The sequence below is a fragment of the Ricinus communis genome, chromosome 7 (assembly GCF_019578655.1).
Source record: "Ricinus communis isolate WT05 ecotype wild-type chromosome 7, ASM1957865v1, whole genome shotgun sequence".
NCBI lineage: Eukaryota > Viridiplantae > Streptophyta > Magnoliopsida > Malpighiales > Euphorbiaceae > Ricinus > Ricinus communis.
Window position 1 is genome coordinate 16640314 of NC_063262.1, and position 23859 is coordinate 16664172.

At 35.4% G+C, this 23859-nt stretch overlaps 1 protein-coding gene and 1 long non-coding RNA gene across 6 annotated transcripts; one reads left to right on the forward strand and one right to left on the reverse strand.

Annotated features, from left to right (window-relative positions):
• Nucleotides 1-12487: 12487 nt before the first annotated feature.
• Nucleotides 12488-19852, forward strand: LOC8287602 (DDT domain-containing protein DDB_G0282237). 5 transcript variants are annotated; one of them, XM_015715583.3, is made up of 11 exons: nt 12492-12658; nt 13253-13412; nt 13678-13850; nt 16410-16822; nt 16921-17011; nt 17247-17575; nt 17681-18132; nt 18429-18588; nt 18703-18864; nt 18974-19062; nt 19239-19444. In XM_015715583.3, coding segments are annotated over exons 2-11 (1983 nt in total). In that variant the 5' UTR covers nt 12492-12658; nt 13253-13299; the 3' UTR covers nt 19240-19444. The 5 variants fall into 5 exon arrangements, 3 of the variants coding, with proteins under 3 accessions (XP_015571069.1, XP_015571068.1, XP_015571067.1); XM_015715582.3 differs by having other exon boundaries at nt 12493-12770; nt 19383-19852; XM_015715581.3 differs by having other exon boundaries at nt 12493-12658; nt 19383-19852.
• A 545-nt stretch (nt 19853-20397) lies between these two features.
• On the reverse strand, nt 20398-22737 carry LOC107260822. Its single transcript, XR_001534816.3, has 4 exons — nt 21991-22737; nt 21648-21745; nt 21460-21524; nt 20398-20640 (listed from the first exon to the last, which is right to left on the reverse strand). It is a non-coding gene; the product is annotated as an uncharacterized LOC107260822 (long non-coding RNA).
• Between the last annotated feature and the right edge of the window lie 1122 nt (nt 22738-23859).

The following is a 23859-nucleotide window of genomic DNA, read 5'->3' on the forward strand; positions in this document are numbered from 1 at the left end:
CTTATCCTAAGTTAACGAGTTGATCCACATGCAGTGCACATGAACTTGTGCCCACTCTAGAGGGACACTCATGCTCGAGCCCTAATGACTCAAGCGAGGAAAAGCCCGCAAGCTGGAGATGGGCTGTGAGCCCACCAAAAAGCCAATCTTCATGCCCAAACCTACAAAATAAGAATCAGCATTCATAATACAAATAAAAGAAATCAGAAAAGCAAATTCATAGCATAACCTACGTGAATGATAGGCTATTTTATGTAGCTACAATCTAAGGCAGTGAACCTATCGATGCAGTCTAGCACTAATGGCAAGTATCAAGGTCGTATCCCTCGGGAAAGTGAAAGCCTAGAGTTAGTACTTTGTTCTCTGATATATTAGCCTGAAATAAATGATGAATAATTCCTAAATTTATTAATAACTACAAGCTGAGTTCTAAGTGAGATGCAGGAATGAATGGATAAATGAAACAACCAAGATAAGAAAGCAAACCCAAAGGGAACCTAAACTAGTTGGCAATCAAACAAAAGATAACATATTGATGAGTACAATTATGCTACTAATGGATGAATTCCTAAACTCAAGAACCTAAAGTTGGAATCTCTTCCTAACGATTGATCCTTAAATTAGCATTAGGCTTTAATCTGCTTCTATTAAGCTTTGTTAATTCTCAGTCCGGCTAGGTAATTATCCTTATCTCTAAGTGATTATTAACCAGTTCTTGCTTGCCAAATGGACTTCCCAATCACATAAAGCAATATAAATACCACAATTCACAACGTCTCATGAATAATGCATTATCTTATTAATATTGAAAGCAAGAAGGATACAAAACTAAACTCAAAGAATCCAACAATTTAATACTAAGCCAACATAGTAAAGAAATCCTAAAGGATTAAATCAATCTAGCTACACATGTTCATATTTAAAACAACTAGGAAATCAATTACAATGAAGAATAATGAAAATGAAACATGTACACCCTTTTCTCTCGAATTGGATGAACAGCTCCAAATCTAAATCTGCACAATTTTGGGCACGATTTCTATAGCTACCACGGCCATGAAGAAACCCTAATTGTTGAGATCTGAATGTTCAGCATGGCCTGGACTCCGACCGTGCTGAGACAATTATATAAGGAAAACTGTTTTTTAGGGTTAGCTAAGCAAGAAGCAAGGAGAGAGCCCTGGCGGCTGGTTCGGTTTTTGCATAGTGCTGAGTGCGGGAGAGAGTTGCAGAGAGAAAGAACCCCAAAATCGCAAGACTCCGAGTGCAAAATAGTAGTGGAGCAAATCAAGAGGCAATTGGGGAGATCAATCGTAGTGCATATTCAAATGTGGAGCTGTTCATCCAATTTGAGAGAAAAGGGTGCACATGTTTCATTTTCATTATTCTTTCATTGTAATTGATTTCCTAGTTGTTTTAAACATGAATATGTGTAGCTAGATCGGTTAAATCTATTGGGATTTCTTTACTATGTTGGCTTAGTATTAAATTTTTAGATTGTTTGAGTTTAGTTTTGTATCCTTCTTGCTTTCAGTATTAATAAGATGATGCATTATTCATGAGACGTTGTGAATTGTGATGTTTAGATTGCTTTATGTGATTGAGAAATCCATTTAGCGATTGGAATTTTGAATAGCAAGAACTGGTTAATAATCATTTAGAGATAAGGATAATTAACTAGCTGGATTAAGAATTAACAAAGCTTAATAGAGGCGGATTAAAGCTTAATGCTAATTTAAGAATCAATCGTTAAAAAGAGATTCTAACTTTAGGTTCTTGGGTTTAGAAATTCGATTATCTCGAGAGAGAAACTGAATTCAATTAAGAATTCGTCCACGGGTAGCATAATTGGATTCATCAATTTTTTATCTTTTGTTTTGATTGCCAACTAGTTAGATTCCCTTTAGGTTGCTTTCTTGTCTTGGTTGTTTCATTTATCCGTTCATTCCTGCATCTCACTTAGAACTCAGCTTATAGTTATTAATTAGTTTAGAAAGTATTCATCATTCATTTTAAGCTAATATAACAGAGAACAAAGAAGTAACTCTGAGCTTTCACTTTCCTGAGGAATATGACCTTGATACTCGCCATGAGTGCTAGACTACATCGATAGGTTCACTACCTTAGATTGTAGGTTGCATAAGTAGCTTATCAAGTTTTTAGTGCTATTGCCGGGGAATGTTTGAAAACTAAAGCGAAATTTGCTATTTGTTACTTTAGCCAAAAAGAATTTTTATTTGTTTATATTTTTATTTTATTTTATTTTTGTACATATTTATTTAGATCAAGTTTATGATTCAGGTAGTGAATGATAAGGAGGTTCAATGCTAAATTCAAACTCTTTGTATGACGCGTTGTAGAATTGGATCAGAAACTAAGAGAGTGCTAAAAATTGGGACATCCATGCAGCCTTAGCAGCTCGAGTGGAATCGTTTTGCAGGGCTACCAATCAACTCTCCACTCCTATCCTTTCATCTCAAGATTTTTGTGAAATTTGTTGTAGTTTACATTTGAGTAATGATTGTCCATTGTGCAGTGATTCTGCTCATTATTCTTTTAACTTTGAATAGATGAACTATACGGGAAGTTGGCTAAATAACTCGTATGAAAGCACCTACAACCAAGAATGGAGCATTCTTTCTCCCTTTGGATGGAGCTTAGATGGCCAAGAACCACTGGGATATCAACAACTACATCAGCAGCCTAGTCTTGCACCTTCAACTCAAGATGAAGAGTTAGTTTCAGAGGAGCTGATGATGAGGTTCTTCACGAGTCTTGAGGATAGATTCCAACAAACAGAGAGGGTACTTGAAAGTCAACAAGCCGCGATTGAGAATATAGAGCATCAAGTAGGCTTCATCTTCAAGTTACTAGCTGCAGAACAATTGGGAACTCAATCAAACACTACTGAATTTGTGGAACATTTAAGCGCCATCACTTTGCGTTGAGGTGAGAATTTTTCTGGTTTATCCACTATGTTTGACGATCATGCTTTTTTGCAGGACGATTCCTTGAACATGGAGATGGAACCAGAAAAGAAAGAGGCGAACATGATTCCTTTGAAAGACTATCAACAGGAACGTACAGTTGATGATGCTGAGTTGTAGCTACAGGAATTTTTGTTGGATTTTCCACATGTCCCTTCAATGATGGAAGATGAGCACGAGTTATCCAACGAAGAAGTCTTGGAGCAGCTCGAGTTCCTTCTAGCAAGTGAACCAAGCCAAGGACTGCAAAAAATAACTGACATTCCTCAAGAAGTTGCCCAACCGTTGATCCTTCCAATTAGTGAAACTTCAGCTTTCAAATTGGAAGAGCCCCTAGAGCATCATGACTACGTGCAACTATATGAGGAATGAGTTTTACCCATCATATTGACAGCTTGCTTGACAGTCGGGAAGAGAAAATTGACGATTATCCCTCTAAGCGGATACTTGAAGCCATTTTCTTGGAAGAAGGATGGATGGTCGTCGATCATGCCCGTTTGCTTTTCACCATGAGTCCAGCTAAGAAGACTCATCATATCAAAAAGAAGCGCTTTTGGGAGGCACCCCAAATTCTATTTTTCATTTTTAATATTCTAACCTTTCATTTTGAAACATTTTATTGGTTTTAAGTTTTCATATTTTATTTAATTATTATTTTTAGTTCGATTATTTCTTTATTTTACTATTTTCATATTCTACCGAAGAGGCACTGAATTTCCACTACATCAGCCTCGACGGATGATCAGGGCAGTCCCCTAGATCTTTTTATTTTCTGCATTTATTTACTTTATTTTTCATACATGTCATGCATTTGGATTGTATTGCATTTGTTTCTCCTAGTTGAGCATCCCATGCGGGGTATCCACAACGTTTTACACTAAGGACAGTGTTCTTCAAGTGTGGGGTGGTTGTGGGTAAACCTTATAATCTTTTTCTCCCCTATGGTTTTTTTTAGATATATCTGAAATTGCATCACTAGGTATTGTGCATTGTTAGGATGTTAGGACACTGTGTCTTTATGCACTTAAGTATGCTATTTTTGAGCTGATTGATGACTTGATTTATAGAATTGTAGTTACTTTTCTTTGTTGTTCATTGTCCTTGGAAAACAATTGATGGTGTTTTACACATCAGCCTATCGGGTTAAACCGGTGTTATTTAATTCTTTTTCGAATTGTCAAATTTTAACGTAGAACGTTAATAATGTCATATGCATGGGTTTCTTAAGTAATGATTCAATTAATGATATTGCGAACCAATTGCACCTAATACCACACCTCAAAGTGAGATTTTGAGCCAACTGAGCATTCATTATACTTATTCTCTTTATATTTCTTGTTTGAGTGTGCATTGTACTTGACTTTGCTTCTAGAACTTGCTTTGTAATGCTTGTTGAAGTTACATGAATATTGTGAATACCATGAGATGATTTGGGTGATTTAGGATTCACCACATTTAGCCAAAAGCCTACCCCCTTATGTTTCCATTAATTAGCTAGTTTTGAGCCTTAACCTTTTCTTCATAATCTACACCTATACACTTCAATTATACTATGCTTTACATTTATCTTTCCTTAACCCTTATGCTGGAATTTCTTTTTCTGATTTGCTCACCCTTATGTGGGATTAAAATGCCAGTTGCTATGTTGGTAAATTCACTAAGTCTTTTTGATATTTTAGATGCTCCCTTGGATCCAAACTATATATTTTTTTATTCTTTGCGTTTGTTCAAGTTGCATGCAGCGGTCGCTTATAAGCTGCTAGTTCATTATTCAAAGAAAAAAAGAAAAAAAAAGAAGAAGAAGAAAATTAAATAAAATTCTTTAATTATTTATCTCTTTATTGGATTTAGAGCATTTGCGAGCATTATTCTACGAATTAGGGATTTTAGTGAATAATTCTTTTTGTGTTTGTAGGCATTTAATCCTTTGAGCATATACTGTTGTTTATTTGCAAGATTTCCAGCATTTTCACACTTCTGTCCAAATCTTCATACCTTTACCTTAGCCCCATTACAACCTTGTTAAAGACCCTTTAATTTTGGTATTTACTTATTCACAGTAGTGAAGATATGATTTCTGAGCAAGTTTATGGTGAGCGGGTCTTGTGCATTTGCTTTGAAGGATTTGTTTTTCACCTTATGTACACTTTGAGTGACTTGAGTGATCCCGGTGAGGCATTGGTTCGTGATGTTTGTATTGAGTTGTCATTTAAGTTATTCGTGCATTAATATTATTTCCATTCTCTGTTAATGATTTGCAATTTGATTTATGATTGAGTATCCTTTAAGATATGTTGAATACTATCTGTTGTGAACTAGGGGCATAAACTGTAAGGAATTGCTGACTGCAGTTTTGTGAGGTCAGTTGTTAATTGCTTGAGGACAAGCAATAGCTTAAGTGTGGGGTGATTTGATGTGCATAGTTTTACACATATTTGCTTGCATATTATTGTATATTTTCTTAGCAATTATTGTGCTTTTATTACGAGATCACCCGTGTTTTGTGTTCTTTTGCATTTCAGGAGAATTTATAGGACCATCATCAGTATTTGAGCAATTTTAGATCAATAAATGCGAAAACGAACAGGAATTCATCAAGATCGGATAAGAGCTCGTAGTGCATACATTGAGAACGGCCTAGGTCAAGGCCGTGCTGATCACCACGGCCTGAACTCTGGCCGTGACCAACCATGAGCTTTTGGTCTTCAAAACATGGCATTTTGGGCACGGTTTCCGTAGCCACCACGGCCTCTAGCACGGCCCATGGTGGCTTAGCACCAGCGGGGGCACGACCATGAAAAACCCCTAATTATTGTGATCTGAATGTTCAGCACGGCTTGGACTCTAGCCGTGCTGAGACAATTATATAAGGAAAACTATTTTTTTAGGGTTAGCTAAGCAAGAAGCAAGGAGAGAGCCCTGGCGGCTGGTTCAGTTTTTGCATAGTGCTGAGTGCGGGAGAGAGTTGCAGAGAGGAAGAACCCTAAAATCGCAAGACTCCAAGTGCAAAGCAGTAGTAGAGAAAATTAAGAGGCAATTGGGGAGATCAATCGTAGTGTAGATTCAGATGTGGAGCTGTTCATCCAATTCGAGAGAAAAGGGTGTACATGTTTCATTTTCATTATTCTTTCATTATAATTGATTTCCTAGTTGTTTTAAACATGAACATGTGTAGCTATATCGGTTAAATCCATTGGGATTTCTTTACTATGTTGGCTTAGTATTAAATTTTTGGATTGTTTGAGTTTAGTTTTGTATCCTTCTTGCTTTCAGTATTAATAAGATGATGCATTATTCATGGGACGTTGTGAATTGTGATGTTTAGATTACTTTATGTGATTGAGAAATCCATTTGGCGATTAGAACTTTGAATAGCAAGAACTGGTTAATAATCACTTAGAGATAAGGATAATTAACTAGTCGGATTAAGAATTAACAAAGCTTAATAGAGGCAAATTAAAGCTTAATGCTAATTTAAGAATCAATCGTTAGGAAGAGATTCCAACTTTAGGTTCTTGGGTTTAGGAATTCGATTATTTCGAGAGAGAAACCGAATTCAATTAAGAATTCGTCCACGGGTAGCATAATTGGATTCATCAATTTTTTATCTTTTGTTTGATTGCTAACTAGTTTAGATTCCCTTTGGGTTGCTTTCTTGTCTTGATTGTTTCATTTATCCGTTCAATCCTGTATCTCACTTAGAACTCAGCTTGTAGTTATTAATTAGTTTAGAAAGTATTCATCATTCATTTTAGGCTAATATAATAGAGAACAAAGAAGTAACTCTGAGCTTTCACTTTCCCGAGGAATACGACCTTGATACTGGCCATGAGTGCTAGACTGCATCGATAGGTACACTGCCTTAGATTGTAGCTACATAAATAGCATATCACCGTGCTGAACCTTTGGATCTCGCAAGTTAGGTTTTCTTCCTAGCCGTGCCCCCGCCGGTGCTGAGCCACCATAAGCTGTGCTGGAGGCCGTGAAAGCCTCAGAAATCGTGCCCAAAATGCCACATTTGAGGATCAAAGGCTAATGGTTGGTCACGGCCAGAGTCTAAGCCATGCTATCAACACGGCCTTGACCTAGGTTGTGCTTAATGTTTGACATGCGAGACCTTGTTCAATTTTGATGAATTCCCATCCGTTTTCGCACGTATTGATCTATAATTGCTCAAACACTGATGATGGTCCTATAAATTCTCCTGAAATGCAAAAGAACACAAAACACGGGTGATCTTGGAATAAAAGCACAATAATTGCTAAGAAAATACACAATAATATGCAAGCAAATATGTGAAAAACTATGCACATCAGTGAACCGCTGCCAGAAGCCATAGATCCGCTTACTGCCTTGGACAGTAATGTCCATCTAATGATACAAGTATGCGAGAGCTGCAGACCCCCAATTGTAGGAGGAGACCTGGTCCAAATCTCGCAGCGGGGCCAAATAGTGGAAGTTCAGTGAATTTCCCGAATCACAAAATAAAGTTGTACCAAAGAGATACACTAGAAAGGCTCAGTCATCTGATCCACCTCACAAGCATTCCGAGGCATAAAACCCCGGTAGTGGGAATGCTCTAGTAAGTGATGCAGTAGGTGTTCTTGCACGCTGGCAAGAATCCGAGTAAATCAGTAATAAAGCATTCTCGAACATCGGAGCACTGATCATGGATCACGTCATCAAATGGCACGGGCGAGCTAGTGAAATTAATGCCCGTGATGGCAACAAATGAGAGAGGGGAGAGAATCAGCTCACTGACCGGGGTATGGAAAGTATGGGTGGTGTATGTCCACCTCTCGAGCAAAGCATAGATGAAGTTGTAGTCCATCCTTTTAGTAACCGATGAAAGCATAATGATGAAGCGGTGGAAGCCAGTGTGGCCAAATCCTAGCCTAAACACAATGTCACTTGCGAACCACTCACGAGCGCTGTAGAAGTTTCCAGCAAACTGAATCAACACAATGTCATTTTGAAAAAGCACGAGCACTAGTATGTAAACACGCTGCACACTATATAAAGGCTTCAAGCAAGTAATATCATATCAATTTATCATTATTTTATGCTAAAACGCCCAAAAAATTGCTTTTTGGCTCGTGAACGGTTGATTCGGATTGTGTAGAGCCGATCAGCTCAGCACAAAGCCGAATCAGTACTATAGAGAGCCGAATCAGCACTGCATAGAGCTAATCGGCTATGCGCACAACCAAATCGGCTCTATGGGTTAGGACACGATTTTTTTATAAAATTATACCTATTCTGAACAAATAACGCATGTATCTAGTATATAAGTGATAGAAAACAAAGTTAAAAGCTGGAAAAGTACCTTTCTAACGACCGAAAAAGCCCGGTGAGTGTTCAATTTCACCAAAAGGGGATCTCCTCTCCTTTCACAAGCCCTAAGTCATTCTAGCAAGAAATCAATGGTGAGAACTCCTAGTTCGATGCGATTAGAGTGTGTCATGAGAATCTCAATGATGAGGCCGCCATTTCAAGACTAGTTTAATGAGATTTGGTTAAGAAACAGGTAAGAAATCAAAGAAAAAGCAAAAAGGGATTTGAAAGAACAAAAGACAAATGAAGATAAGGTGACTTATGAATAGATGTGAAGGCTTATATAGGTGCCAAGGCAAAAATGCTAGTTAGGCCCTCAGCCTATCAGAATTATATCCTTGAATGGACCAAGTACCAATATAAGTCCCCAGAAAACGTATAGAATGCCATATTACATCCTGAGGTGGAAACTTTTAAGAAATTACAAAGTTGGTCATTGACCCATCAAAATTACATTTTAGCCTCTAGGTAGACTAAATGTCAACATATCCTCTAGAAAACATCAAACAAATCATATCACACCCCGAAGTGGAAAATTCAAACCAAATGTACTCGGAAATAAAAAAATACCAAATTGACCCAAAGTGGTAAATAGTTTCTTGAAATGGAAAACAATTAGAGGGAAGTCTTAAATACTAAATCAGCGGGCATATACCCATATCAACAGGTGTGGTTCCCATATCAGTAGGCATGGTTCCTATATTAACAGGTGTGGTTCTGATATCAACAGGTGTGGTTCTGATATCAACAGGTGTGGTTCCTATATCAGTGGGTGTGGTTCCCAAATCAACAGGCGTAGCTCCCATATCAATGGGTGTGGTTCCCATATCAATGGGTGTGGTTCCCATATCACCAAGCACAGTTTCTATATTGACGGACATGGTTCCCATATCATCGGGTGTAGTTCCTATATCAACAAGTGTGGTTCCCATCTCATTGGGCGTGGTTCCTAAATTTAAGCAGGTGAATACCTCAAAACTCAAACGAGCATGGTCCCCATATCAAATCAAAAATCCTTTCTGAGCTTACAGAGCGTGGCTTCTACAGCTCATCAAGACATCCTTTTTATCATATTCTTGATATTATGATTTGTCTCAATTTATTTTATTGCATTGCATGCTTATAAATTTTGACAAATCGGGGGCAGGTGTCAGCACCCATTTTCTATATCTAGATATTGAGAGAATTATAAAAAACCATATGATGAAAGTTAATGCATTTCTCGAGTCTTGAGAGACGGAGGACGGGAGAATCCAAAGTTAGGATTCATTTTAATCTAATCAAAATTACCTATCTAAAATCAATTTGCATTTAATTGTGAAGAAAATTGAAGTTTAAGGGTCAAAACGATGATTTTTGCAAGTTTAGAGACTAAATTATAAATATTTTTCAAACTTTTGCTCTTTAGAGCTAATCGACTCTACACAAAGTCGATCGGCTCATCATTGGCTCTGTGCAGAGCCGACGGCTCTTAATAGAGCCCAATCGGCTCTATGAAGAGCCGACCGACTTTACACAATGCTGATTCTTGGTTTTCTTGATCCGATGATCTTTTTTGGCATTTTTAACGTCCAAAATAACTTTCTATAAGGACTTTTGTTGATAAATACATAATTTTATTTGACTTTATCAGAGATAATCTCTAAAAAACTTAAAATATATTGATATATTTCTAGGGTTTCCCAAACCTTAGCTCTATAAATACATACTTAACTCCTAGGAAGGGGCATACCTACACACACACTTAAAAACTTTTAGCAGTCGATACACTTTTGAGAAAAAAGATACAGTGAGTTGAGATAGTAAGAAAGAACTAAGAGAATTAGAAAGTTTTTGAAGAGAATGACAAAAGCTTTTTTCATATCCCAAGTAGCACTGGATCCTCAACTAATCTTCGATTCCAGTGCATCATCGTCTCTTGAGATCGCAAAACAATCAACTTAGTGACAACTTGAGGATTCTCCCACATCCACTATCATCTTCTAAAATTAGTTCTTTTTATGCTTTTCCTAGAAACATGTTTAGGTTTTATTTTATTAATTTATATGTTTTATGTGATTAAAATAGGTATTTTTTGTGATTATATTGCTGGGAATTGAATATAATTATAAGAACACTGTTGAAAATTGAATATGATAATAAGAACATATAGGATTTTGATTGTGTTTTTTCCTTTAATTATTAGTAACATGATTAGGGTTTTAGATTAGATCCATAATTCTTTGTAGTTAAATGTTTTAGATAGCATCAAATTATGATATTTTGTCGTTTTTTGTTTACTGTTAGTTTAAGCTTTCTAGGGTTTGCATGTTCTGCTAAGGGTTTCTATTCAATTCTATGTCTTTTGTGTTCTTAATTTAGTTTTGCACGTCTTGAATAGATCTTTTCTCTCCTGTGAATGTGAGATTGGCTCCGGGGCGATCAAATCGAGAAGAAAATTGCCAAAAACGTTGACTAAAACCCTAGAGCCGATCAGCTCTACACCCATAGCTAACTGACTCAACCGTAAAAAAACCCTAATTTTCGATCTTTTATGGATTTTTGATGTATTTATATTCAGATTTTAGGCATTTCTTTTTCTGCAGTTTTAGTTGTAAGCGGGTTGTAATAGCTAGATTTACTTTCTGTACTTTATTTTTTACTTGTTTTGTTTGTTTACTATATATTAAATAAGTGTAACATGATTGAGTAAGTAAAATGGGCCACATAGACTTTAGACCTTAAAATTGGACCAATATGAATGGTAAATGGACCTAAAATCTAAAAATCAATATAGTCCTAGTGAGTTTTACCATGCTTTAGTTAGGGCAATTGGCCATGTTAGATTTAATGTCATTGAATTGGGCCTCTCTAGAAGAAGTAGTTAATTAGGCTTAACATGTTTGGTTATTAAAGCATAACTTATAATTGGACTAGATTAGGCGAGCCTTGTGCATAATTAGCTAGTAAATTAGGTTAATAATTTTAAGTATTGGGTCGGGCTTTAATAAGAAGGGTTAGACTTAGGTGGACCTCACATGCTGTAGTGCTTGATTTGTAGAAATATTATGCTGTATTTATAAAGAATAGCCCGTTAAATACTAAAATCAAAGATAAATTATAGACAAATAAGGAAGTTGGCATCCGGATCCATCTCGATTTATGATGTAGGTTTTCTTTTGGAATTAAGAAACGTCACTCATTAGTAAAAGTATCCCGGTTATCCGGGTGGCGACTCCCATCTCTGCGCTAGTTTCTGTGACTACTTAGCGTGTTCCTAATTAAGTTAAAAAGTTCTGCGGTGTTGTAGTCGCTAAAAGCACTGGGTACGCGCTTGAAACTACCACCCACACTTTTAATATTTAATATTTATTTATAATATTTTAAAAATAATAACAAAAATTTGAATATTTTTATTTTTATTTTTTAAAAATTTTATATTATAATATATTATTTAAAAACTAAGTTGAAATTATTTATTAATTAATTTTAATATTATATAAATTAATACAATCAATATAAATATTTTTAAGAAATTATTATTTATTTAAAAAATAATTTATTAGTAAACATAATATTAAATATTATTTAAAATATTAACTTTTTAAATTAAAATTAACCATGGGTAGAAATTAATTTATTAATTAATATTATATTAAAATATAATTAATTATTATTTTTATAATAAATTTGGAATAATTATCTAATTAAAATCTATTTTATCAATCCATATATAATATTAATATAATTAATATGTTTATTTTTAAAAATAAAATAAAATCCTTATTTAATGGAAGATTAATTTTTCAGTTAATATAATCTTAAAATATTATATACTATATTTTAAAATTAAAATTAATATTTAATTAGAAATATAACTAATTAATTAATATATAAAAATATTAAATTAATATAAATATAAATTTTATTTATTAAATATATATATATAATTATTTTATGTAATATACTTATCAAGAAGAATCTAATATCACAAAAATTAATATATGTATATTATATAAACATACACACATAAATAAATAAATAAATAAATTAGACCATATATAATTATTTTATGTAATATACTTATCAAGAAGAATCTAATATCACAAAAATTAATATATGTATATTATATAAACATACATACATAAATAAATAAATAAATTATACCTTTCTCCTCCTGTATATAAATTTGCTTCCCATAGGAGAGGGACGAACGAACACTAGAAGAAGCAAGCTAGAAAGAGAAAACGTTTTCTTCAGAAAAACCAGAAGCAAAATAGTAATAATAGTAATAATAATAATAATAATAATAATAATTTGAAAAGAAAGAGCCACCGTTTCTATACATTACTATCTCTGTAAGATTTCTTTCTCCTTAGCTTTTTCACTGATTCATTTTACTGTCCGCTCCTTAGGAAAAGTTACTGTTCTGGCGGGAATCTGATTTTTCGTACCATTCATTCCTTTCAAGTACATTTCACTTTCTTTCAGATTTTCTTTTATTATTTAGATTTTCTGTTTCTTTTGTTTCGATCGAAGTTTCATTGGTGTTGAATCGCCATTTTCGTGTTTCTTTAAGATTCTCACACTGTTATCTCTATTTATTATTTATTTTGCTCCGATGGCTGTTTTGGGGGGACATGCAATTGTGTTGTTTAGATTGTGTTTAGGTGATGATAGAACCGAGAATTTTGTTAGATAAAGAAATATTTAGTTTCTGAATTTTTCTTTTTTTTTTTTGCAGTCTTTTGAGAATACCGCCAGTTTTGAGCTTCCCAATTTTAGGGTTTTTGTTTTCGGCATTTTAATAAGAATATAGGGTTACTGTAGGAGTGGTTATTTAATGGGGGGCATGTGTTTATGAAGGATTTGTATTCACTGCGTTACATCTGAGTTTAAATATTGTGTACTATATTATTGCTTAGTTGTTGTTGGTGGTGCATGTGTAACAGGTGTAGAGATTTTTTGTGTGGTTGTGGTTGTGGGTGTGGTTCCAACAATGCCTCTCTTGAAGAAAAAGCCATTCACTTTGTTGGAACCACCCCAGGATTTGAAACCTAATGAGCTTGTGTATCAAGTTCGTTTCACAAAGGAGATATTCCGGGATTATCAGTATCCTTTTATGGTTCTTGAAAGCTATAATGTGAATTATTATTATAGAATTACAACATATATTGTTTTTCATTGTAATATCTTTTCTATCAATAGTAAAAGGAGAAAAAGAATGGAAGCATTTTTATCCGATAGAAGAAAAAATACATGAGGGTGGAGGTTGTTGGGTTGGTGAATATCAAAATCTGGATACTATTTCTTCTCCTGTTATCTTATACTTTCTCTATCACCCAACATTTGTTTGTTCTCCTTTATTTTTGTTTAGGGCATATTTGAATAGATTAAATTTATATCGGCAGAGAATTTGGAGTTGCAAAATTAGCGGAAAGCCTTATTTGACTTTTGAAGAGGCTTTGGTTTCTGAAAAACATGCATCCGAGAAGGTTCAAGATATACCCAAAGAGCTTGTGGCACCTGCATTACATATTATACAATATAGTAAGATCTTACTTATTAAGGATTTATCTTTGCTTCATGGCAGATATTATTTTGTGCCTATTAATTTGTCACTGATGTGTGCTGGTGGCATATACTAACATGCTAGAAAATGACTGCCCCTTATTTACAACTTATTGCTGCCGTGATACTCTTACAATTTGTATTTCTCTTTGGCTAGCATGTATAGTCAGCTCTATGCATCAATTGAAGTGTAAAATATGTACACTGCACCTAATTGACATTATTGTCTCTAGTTCACAATGGGTCTAATGTTGTACTTGAAAGAATAGGTGCTTAGCTATGTAAACATAATGCCATTTTTCATGTGTGCAATAATATATGGATCAAGTTTCAGAAATTTTAAGTATTGTTCTCTTTAGATGTACTATGTATGAGGTTTGAATAACAGTTTTGATGGCAATTGCATTAAAAGGCTGATGGGAGTGGCAGTTTTTGCTACACTGTTGAACTTATAGATGAGCAATTAAAACTCATTACATTTGATGTGATAGAATTGGATTTCTGTTATCCATAGAACCTATTTCTGCAGTTCAGTTGTTCCATACCTCATATAATGCCCAAAAGAAATTATTAGGCTGTATTAGATAGGTTTAATAGTTTATTGGTTATTGTACAAATTGGGAGCTACAATTCATTAAAAATATCTTTCAAATTTCTACATTGCAGATGGTACAATTATTGTTGAAATTCTGATAAGGAACTTTGATATTCGGAATAAATTAGGACGTCGTCTATTTACTACAAATCTTGAGTCATTATTATACCAAAGTCATATTCAAGTAAGATGTATGTGAACCTTATGGGCGCAAAATCACATAGGACAGTCAGAGTTGGAGTGTTGAAAGCACGAACTATATCTTTATATATATTAACAACACTTTTAGAAGCTGAGCCGCTCTCCCTCATTCCACTCGTCCAGCCTTCTTCACGAACTTGTACAATCGATGCCACAAAGATAGCCAACTCTATTATCAAAATCAGGGGATAGATGTTACTAGGCCCTCAAAGCATTATTCATGAAACGTTTCTCTTCTTGATAGAAGCTCTTTCTTTCCTCCAATGCTTGTATATCCATGTACATCTGTTCACTCTCTCTTTCTCCTCTCTCTCTCTCTCTGCACACACACACACACACACACACACATATTGGTGCGTAGAACTTCTTGGGCTCATTTTCAAAGTTTGATACTAAAGCCATTAATGTGGAGATCCAGTTGGGATGTTGATAATGTTTATAGACATGTGAATAATCGTTTTAGAATGTAATCTAACTTTGGAACAATATTCAGATTGTGCAAATCATTTTCTCAAGCAACAGAGCAGTAATATAATTAATTCTGTATGTGGGCCTGCATCTCTAGGTGCATTTCTTCAAATTTGTAGTGCATTGAGATTCAGGCCATGTGTTTGTTATTTCTTCAGATGTCCTGGTGGATTGAGTCAATATATAAGCTGGTTTCAGAATATAAGCTAGCTAAGGTAGTAATTCAATAAGTCAAGAATTAGATTATGGGTGAGGATTTTTACACTCCACTCATTTATATTTTCATGTTTAATGTATTTAGAATTTAAATACATATACTGAATGGAGTGCAAAAATCCCCACCCTTGGATTATTTTCACAGTGGTGATAAGAAGTTGACTGCGCAGGTCTATATAATTGTGCTGATTCTATGAACTTTTGCTAAAAAGTGATCTGTGCGCACAACCTTGATTACATGCATTCTTCATATGTATATATTAGTATTTTTTTCATGCTCTCAGCCAAGCTGAAAACAATATATACAATTATATTTAGATTTCTGACATTTATATGAATTAGTTGTCACTGCAGCTTGTAGCAGAGCAAAATCTACATAAATGGAAACAAGGAAATTAGTTTTAGTTAGAACTCATTCTATTAATTAGTTGTAACGGGCATCTTTTTGTTTCAGAAGGATTCTGTTATGAATAAACCTATAGGGTGCTTTTATGTTTCTTCTGTGCATGCTTACACATACAGATAGATGCACACAAAATATTGTTGCAGTTTCTACAGTAACTGTAGGCCCATATCAGGTTTGAACTGAACAGTGCAAGACTTGTGAATATGTTGGGCTAAAATTAATCTGAAGTCCAGGACTTTTATCTCAAATATCTTCTTTGTGACATTGAGTTATCTCTATTTTGTTGTGGAGAGACCTTTTATTTTCCACGCACTTGTATTTTTGTTTTCTGTTCCACTTTTTTGGAAGAAGCATATTCTTCTTATTTCTACTTAATGCTATTCTTTTCCCTAACCTCACTGTCCACCCCCCAAAATAATAATAATAATAATAATTTAGAGAGAGAGAGAGAGAGAGAGAGAGAGAGAGAGGCTCATCATGTAAAACTTTCACAAGTTAGTGTGAACCCCGGATTAAGCAGGAAGTGAAATAGCTTTCTTGGTATATCTAAATAAGTTTGTAATTAATTTCTCGATCTTTAGCGTTGCCTTCTTCCCATGATGATGCATTTTTGTTAGCTCGTAAATAATATTTTCATGTCTTCATTTTTCAGGTATGCTTTCACTTAAAGATCTTGCGGACACAATAGCTAAAAAGCTGCAAGAACATTTGTTTGTGGGGGCTGCATTGCATGGAAGAAAGGGTGATGATCTCTGTCCTTGCAAGGTGCTAAAAATTATGGAGGGTACTGCTGAAACCGCATATGAGGTGGCATGGCTTGATAAGAGTAATAAAATAGCAGAAACTTCAGTAGTGATCAGAGAAGATCTAACATGGAAGAAGTTTCCTTTTAGTAGAAGGATTTTGAAGTCTCTTATTCGGGAATCTACATACCGAAGTGTTCCCTGGGCACTTCATATCAATTTGGCACAAAAGCATGGAATCTCATGTGATCCACCGCTGGAAATAGAAGGCAAAGTTTCCATCAAGGATGGTTTAGTGGTCTGTTATAAGAAAAGAAAAGAGGTAGAGGATCAAAAGAATATAGAAGTAACTATACAATGAAGTTGCATGGTTTGCACAATTGATGATATTTCTATGTGGTCTCATATACATCTTTTCAGGGAGTTGAAAATGAATCTGGAAAACATAAGAAGAAGAAAGTGGGAGGTGAGGAAGTTGAAGCAACAGACATGGAAAACGGCGGAAAGAGAGGTTGGATTCAGTTTTTAAACATCTATTCTGATTCATACGTTCTTATCTTTTATTGTGAAACTTTTTGAATATACATCCCTGAGTAAGTATTTTTGCATGAGCTTTCTTCCTATTTCTTTCTGTTTGTTCAAGGGACTTGACTAAAACACCTGCCTTGAAATGTCATGTGATGTCATAGATATATCTTGTAAATTTTCATTTATTCATTCATTTACCTCAATATTTGAATTTGCAGGTGAACCTATCAAATATCCAATTGATGATCTGTTGGTGCAGCCTGGGGAAGATGATCCAGTCTTCACCACCCGTCCTTCACCTTCAAGGGACTTCTGTATTCAGATGGATTGTGTTGGTGACCTTTTAATGGTTTGGGATTTTTGTTCCTCTTTTGGTAGGATGTTGCACTTGTCACCGTTCTCTTTGGAAGATTTTGAAAAGGCCATCTGCCATAAGGATAGTAATTTGATGCTTCTTGTTGAAACACATTCTGCTCTGTTACAATTGCTTATGAAAAATAATGGCCAATATTTCTTAGCTGTAAAGAAAAGAAATCGAAAGTTGAAGGTAGAACTTAAATTCCTTACTTTTTTATCTTGTGGGAAATTAAGAGTTTCACCTTTCTAGTGGTAGCTGTTGATACGTTCTGACATTTCCCTGTTCTTGTTGCAGATAACGTTTATGAAATGGACAGAGTATTTGTGTGATTTTGTAGAGATGATCAACATTTCTGATCTATCTGCTCATGCAACAGTAATTAGGCGTGGCCACTATGGTCTCTTAGATGTTGAAGCCAAATTAGGTATCCTTAGAGAATTGGTTAATCACGTCCTTGAAACAGATCTCGTCAGAGAGAAATTGGATGAACATATTGAACAGCGGCAGCTGCTTGGAGCCACAAGGAGGGGGGAAGCTCTGGAAGAAGGTAGGAAGAGAAGGGAAGAGAAGGAAAAGTTAAAGGCTGAGACTGTTGATACATTAATGAATGGGTATAGCATAGAGAGTGTAGGAAACAACCCTAATGTTTCAGCAAATGGGAAGCATCTTCGAGAGAATGGAGACTTAGCAATGAAATGGAAGGGGGAAGTCATATCATCTCCAGAAAACCATGCATCAGATAAAAGGTTTCATTCTCTTCACATGCCTATGCATGCAGGCATGTACATGCTTGCACACGTCCACACACGTCCACACATACAATGATACATGGAGAAAAAGAGAGTGAGTGAGAGTTTATAATTGTGTATTTTACCTCTTTGGAAGCTAATTACAACTTTTGACAGTGAGAATGAGAGGGCGCGATCTTTATGATTGTGGATTACCTGTCTTGAGATACACTGACAAATGGGGGGAGAGAGAGAGAGAGAGTTTTATGATTGTGGATTTTACCTGATTTGAAGCTAATTACAATTTTTAACAGTGAGACCTCCAATTCAGACACTGCTTCAAAGAAAACAAAGCAGCATAGTGATGTGGAAGTCCTGGGAGAAAATCTTAAAAATTTGTCTAGCAAAACGGGATTTAAACAATTAAAGAGTGAGAGGAAGGAAGCTGTAGAAAAGAGAAGCAAAGAGGAAAGGGTAATCTACATTCTATTTATCCATGTGCATTTTCATTTGATTGCTTTTTTGTTTTTATTATTCTTTTTCTTTTTGGCTTTATGTCATAATTTCATGGGATTGTTTATATTTCAGAATGAATATTATGAAAGGGAGATGGAAAAACGAGTCCTACGAACAAATTCTTTGGGTAAAGACAGAGACTATAACAGGTATTGGTGGTTCCGGCGTGATGGGAGGATCTTTATTGAGAGCTCCGACTCCAAGTTATGGGGCTATTACAGTGGCAAGGAAGAGGTTTTAATGCTCACTTCTTACCATCTCTGCTTTTCTGTTCCCTTTTTTCTTTCAAAAAGAAATGTTAATACTTTTTCTTACAATGATTACCACTTGACGTTGTGAACAGCTTGATGCATTAATGGGTTCACTGAATTGTAAGGGTGTGAGAGAGAAGGCTCTTCAGATACAGCTGCAGAAATTATACAGCAGGATATGGTGAGTCTCGAGAACAAATAATTTTTAAATGCCTTGTAAGGATTACACCTTGCATATATATATATTGAAAGGTTTCATCCTTTTATTTTATGCATTAATGACATGCTGTTAATTTCAATGTTAACTTAGTAGGTTCCCCTGTTTTTGAACTTATGAATTGGCTGCACTAAATGCAGAGGCTTTTGGCAAGTGCTAATGATCTGCAGAGCTACTCACAATAGTGCTTGAAATGTTGAGACTTGAAAAAGCTACCTAAGCATCCTATATACATTTTTTTAGTAATTAGTCTTAAAAAAATTTCCTGTAAATTTGTATACCAGCTTTGAGCTAGAGAAGAGAGCGAAAGATTTGGCTCACAAGATTACAATGGAGGAGGCTGTGCTTCGAAGATCTACTCGTGTTAGGGCTCTGCCAAGGGAGAATCCTGCCAATTCTTTCCTTAGGTACGTTAACAAGTGGAAGGAAGACTAACTGGTATTATTTTGGTAACTAGGGCAATTTTTCCAACTAATATAGGTAGATCCTATACTTGAAATGCTTAAGGGTAGACCATATGTAAGATTAGGAATTTTTTGGTTCCCTAGTTGCTGATTCATTTGTTTGGTGGGTTGAGATATTTGAGGCTTGAAGATAGTTGGATGGCGGCTCTGGCAGATGGCCACTTATAGCAAACGGAGTTGGGTTATTTATTTTATTTTATTTTTTCTTTTGTATATCATGTTTGTGCTCAAGCCTGAACTTTTGTATATGACAATACTATGCAGTCTAAATGGGTATGACTTAAAAGCTATCTTCTTTGCCCTTGGCTTTTCATGCAAAGAAATGTTAAATTATTGGATAGAAGAAACAGTTCTTGCCTTTTGCAGTCCATTTATAATGTAAATGTCCAATCTATGTTTAAAGTCTACATAAAAATATCCATTTATACGCAGTGTGTGAAAGCAGCACTAATCCTTTGTTTGGGAAAATAGTGGGTTGTGGAAAGAAATAGTGGGAAAAAGAAGCGAAGGAAATTCCTTTTTTGGAAAGAAGGCGAGGTGTGGGAAGAAATGGTGGGGAAATAGAGAGAGTCGACTCCAGACCAGAACTGGATCCCTGTCGCTCACAAGGCCCTCACTTGAGACTCGAGGATGCTAATCTCATCGCAAAGGGGCAAGAATTCCATTTGAATCTCAAAACCCATAAGAATCCAATTTATATCAAGAAGAGAAATGACTATAAGTAAAGGGTTAAGTGTCACGACCCGATCTGTGGGCCCGTGAATGGCACTAGAGAATTGGTAGATTTAAAGCCATCAAGACCCGTAATAAGCGTTACTAATCGACATTTCAAATATGTACATAAAAATATAATATTATACTCATCTGACATGTCATACATAAGTCTCTATCTGTAAAATAATAATACTTCATAATTTGTTACAGACCAGATCAAACATAACATATCAAGTATACTACTGCGGAGAATCTAGAATTTAAAATAATTAAAAATATGAAAATATAAATTATTTACAATAGGCCCGATGAAAAAGGAAGTCGAGCTGTCAAGCATAATACGGCGGAGAATCCTAACTGTCGCCTGAAAAATTAAATTTGATACTGTCAGTCTCGAAAGTAAATTAAAATCATATAATTTTAAAACAATTACAGTCTCCTCAATATAACATTTATTAAATCAGGATATCATGTCATATTATTCAAGAAGAAAATACAATTTAAATACTTATGGGACAAGTGCCTCAGCAGAACCCTAACCCTAATATTAGTAACCTTTCGGCTTTCTTATTCTAATAGGTCTGACGCTCAGAGAGCAAAGCTCGACTAAGGTCCTTAAATCCAGTCTGGACACTTGATTCCCGAATAAGCCGGCGCCCAGAGAGCAAGGCTTGACCAGGGACCTTCCTCCGGCAGTTAAACTTCCATAGCCTAGAGAGTTATACTCGACCAGGGCAAAACCCAAAAGTAACTGTTACTACTTGTCTCTGATTATTACCAGTGCGCACGCGGTCCTAATGCAACCCATCAGATGACATGTTCCACTGTAGCCTCATCCCAATATCACAATCATAACATGTATAATAACTATAAACAGTATAATTATTGGCAATAAAATTTATCTACTAACATATTAAGAATTAAAATTTAGTAGTCTTGCATGAAGCAAACGTGCAAATTATGTGTAAAAATAATAATAGTATAAAATAACATTAAATATGATATTAATAATAATGAAATAAATTTATTAGTAATAAGGCTAAAAATATTCGTGATAATTATCAATTAATGAAATCACTCAAAAAAATGATAATAATAATAATTATAATAATTATTTATCAATTAGCATTGCATTTAATTTAGACATGACAAAAGCACAGTTGACTATATGATTTTAACTCACAATTCTACCGCGCTCTGCAGTTTGCTCCTACACCTCAGATGGAGCTGGCTGGATAGACAAATTATCTATTCACGAAAACACTCAGTTAATAAGATACTCTAAATTTTTCCTAGGCCTAGACTCCTATATTAAACTGTCTAAGAAAATTCAAACTTGGAAATTTTACGAAAAATTCGGTAGAACCTTACCACCTGTATAACGGGTCCAGAATCTGCTAGAAACACTTCAATTATTCTGCAATTAGTTAACGGAGTTGGGCCACTAAAACTACATTATTTTGCCGACTCTGCAACACACCACAGATCACAATTATTTTACAAACGGTCCGACATAATATTTATTTCGACAATCAACCCACACATAATTTTCTGGTATTCAAACTAATTCAATACAATCACATTAATTAATCACACCCGTTAATCTCAACATTTATATTAAATCTAATTAAATTAAATTATCCAAAATTGATATTTAATAGCAATTATATTTTCTAAAATTAAAATAATTTTTAGGGTCTAAATAAAATTATACCGCCGAAAATCTAAAATTCTGCGCGTGCGGAAAACACTAGGATCCGGAACCAGTACTGCCAACGGTGTCGGAACTCGAATCCGGAAGCGCCTACCCGAAGCTTGAGTTGCGAAGAGTCTGAAAACACAAGAGTTTTGGTCGAAAACTCGCTGGAAGATACCGGATCGAGGCCGAAAAGTCTCGGCTCCGGCAAGGATGAACACAACTGCCAGTGAGGAAATCACGGCTATGAAGCTCGGCCCAGGGGTTTCCGGTGGCAAGGAGCTCGATTCCAGCGTCAAACGAGCGATTGGACATTAGCAGACGATCGATTCGATGATGGTAGCTCCTTTCTCCACGCGGACGTCGGCAGCAAGGGAGGGAGGAAGCGGAAGGTGGCGTGGCGGCGAGGAGGGGGAGGAGAAGCTGGGCGGCAGCGTTGGCTGCGCTGTAGCCGGAGATGGCAGAAGCCGGGGGGGAGAGAGTGAGCAGCGGGGAGAGAGAAAGGTGGGGGGAGGAAAGAATTATTATTATTATTTTTTATTTTTTATTTTATTTTATTTTATTTCAGATATTACATTAAGGGCGTCTATGTCATGGGTGCACATATAATGTTCACTAAAAGAAAAGAGGTTAGCAACCATAAAGTTTCTTCACAGTCCAATCACAACCAAGTGTGTGCGCGAAAATATATGTAAATAAATAAAACATCAATGTTCACTTCTGACGTAACTCTCCCTTCCAAAGTCGAGTGGTGGCAAAGTCTTCTTTTCTAGGTGTTTTGACTTAGCTTGGCCATCAACAGGGGATGATCAAAGCTCGATTTTCTCTAGTGTCTGAAACTTAGGCTTAGGCTAACCTATAATTGGAAAATTCTCCACTAGATGTTGTGAGTCTCATGTTCTAAGGGAGTTTGAATTCTCATTCATCATCCCTTGATCACTCTTTTCTCAAACTTTTATTATGAGAAAGAACTACTAACTATGAATAGCCTAAATATGAGTTTCAAGCACTAACAGAGGAATAAAGTTGGGAATCAAAACCATTATTATCATAATGCATTTGTGTTATTCTTTTACTGCTTTGTATGGGTACTGCACCTTCGTGCCAATCCCGATGGATAATGGTCTTGATTAACTCGAGATACATTAGGAGAATAATGGAAAGGATTCGGAGGTTATTCCAAGCAAGCATACATTCACATGTTATTTGATAACCTAGGGGAAGGATCTATATCACTATATGAGCTTTGACTAGGATAAAAAAGCTTAGTTTCCCTTGGTAAGCATAATCATTTTTATACTAAAGGAGGCTTATCTGTCACGACTCGATTTGTGGGCCTGTGACCGGACTAAGGAATAGGTAGGCGTAAGGCCACCAAATCCCATAGTAAGCCTGACTATTCACTAACTCAAACAAAATGTAACCCAGACTCTGTCCATTGGCACTTTTCCACAATTAACCTTAAATCATCAGATACTATATATTAAATTTGGTCTGCCAGCATAATTAGGCAAGACCTGAATTTACATAAAATTATAAAATAATAAATCTGAAATTTATACTGCAGAGATTCTAGAATTTTAAAGATCAATATATCAATAAAATATCAGTTACATTAACCCGGAGATGAAGGAATCGGGCTACTAGATGAAAAGAACTGCAGAGAAACTAATAACACCTGAAAAACAGTGAAATTGAGACTTTCAGTCTCGAGAGTGAATTAAAATCATATATCCAAAACGAATACAACACTTCAATAAAAATGTTTGTTTAATCAAAATAAAATACTAAGTCGTGCAAAAACACGTGTCATGCCATGCTTCTATAAAATAAATTTTATATACTACGGGACGAGTATCTCAGCATAACCCTAACTCCCAATGCTAA